This window comes from Bombus impatiens, unplaced genomic scaffold, assembly GCF_000188095.3.
Source record: "Bombus impatiens unplaced genomic scaffold, BIMP_2.2 scf_0549, whole genome shotgun sequence".
In the NCBI taxonomy this organism is placed as follows: Eukaryota; Metazoa; Arthropoda; class Insecta; order Hymenoptera; family Apidae; genus Bombus; species Bombus impatiens.
In genome coordinates this window covers 25,813-26,965 of record NT_176968.1, presented here as the reverse complement: position 1 = coordinate 26,965, position 1,153 = coordinate 25,813, and the positions used below count along the sequence as shown (strand labels likewise).

Sequence of the window (1,153 nt, the reverse complement as noted above, 5' to 3'; positions counted from 1 at the left end):
CGGTTCTCCGGTTTCCGGTCTCCCGCGAAACATTAGCGAGCCCGTGTCGCCGAGGTTTCCTTTTTTGCTTTCCGTCGTGTATGCCTTTCGTTCGCCCCCCCCCCCTTTCCTCTTCCGAATTTCCTCTTTGCCTCGACCCGATCGTAAATCAAATCGGATCGCACGAATTCCCAAGGGCAGGGGCGTGTGCATCATCCTCGCCTGGCTGCTGCTCTCCTCGCTAAACATGCAGTCTGTACGATCGAGCGTGTATCATCGTGTTGTTTCAGTCCCTTGTATCGTTCGATGAGCAGCGTGACCGGTATGGCCGCGGCTAGCGCGACAGGAACCGCTGGTGCTTACGGACTTCCTTACATGACCGGCAACCCCACGGAATTGACAGCCACGCCGCAGCAGTTATGGAACGCTCAAGGTAAGTTTATCGTGGTATTCGACGACGAACGAAGAGCGAGCGAGGACGAAGATTGATCGACGACCGATATTTCGAACGACAGGCTTAGGGACGACAGGCCTTTCCGCAATTTCTGAGGATTACGGCAGCAGCGGCAAATCCTCGGGTACGGTGACTCATCAGGCCCTGCCAGCCTTTTCGCAACCGTTCTGCGGTCGGCCGAGTTTTCGAGGATACAGCCCCTCTTATTCCACGCAGCAAAACACCACCGGAGTAGGAGCCACCGTGGAACCTTCGACCTGGAGCTACGGTTCGCCTTCGAACGACACCCTGGCCACTCAATACGCCGCTCCTTCCAGGCGACAACCCGTCGTCAACTCTCCGTCGACCCCGGCGCAACATCAGCTGACAGCCACTGCCAGCCTTAGCACAAGTAAGTACGCTTCCTTCGTCTCTTGCGTTTTCTTTTCTCTCTACTCTTCGTCGGGTGTTTTCTCTTCCTTTTGGAATCGCGCTTTCGTCTCACCCCGTTTTTCTTCCTTTCGCCCCCTTTTCCCTCTCCTCTCTTTTCCCTCCCTTTCCCTTCGTTCCTTCGATTCCTTACGCGTCGTCACTTGCCAAGCGCTCGTTCGCGAACACGCTGCTCGAACGATTCCGCGCGAACAAACGGCTCGACGTCAAACGGTATTTACGTTTACGCGTATCGTCGACTCGCTGGCCGTCCGTGTCGCTCGAAAGACGAAAAGTGTCGCGTTACGGCTG

The 1,153-nt window shown here is 56.1% G+C and overlaps 1 protein-coding gene and 1 long non-coding RNA gene across 2 annotated transcripts in view; one reads left to right on the top strand and one right to left on the bottom strand.

Annotated features, from left to right (window-relative positions):
- The window catches only part of LOC100742874 (box A-binding factor), a 17,649-nt gene that overhangs the window by 8,339 nt on the left and 8,157 nt on the right, over window positions 1-1,153 (top strand). Inside the window, 2 exon segments of the mRNA XM_024369349.2 lie at window positions 270-412; window positions 495-824. Coding sequence (XP_024225117.1) covers window positions 270-412; window positions 495-824 — 473 coding nt within the window.
- Window positions 850-1,153, bottom strand: part of LOC117151962 — a 6,878-nt gene continuing 6,574 nt past the window's right edge. Inside the window, exon 3 of the long non-coding RNA XR_004462146.1 lies at window positions 850-862. This is a non-coding gene — a long non-coding RNA (uncharacterized LOC117151962). The remainder of the gene's footprint in view (window positions 863-1,153) is intronic.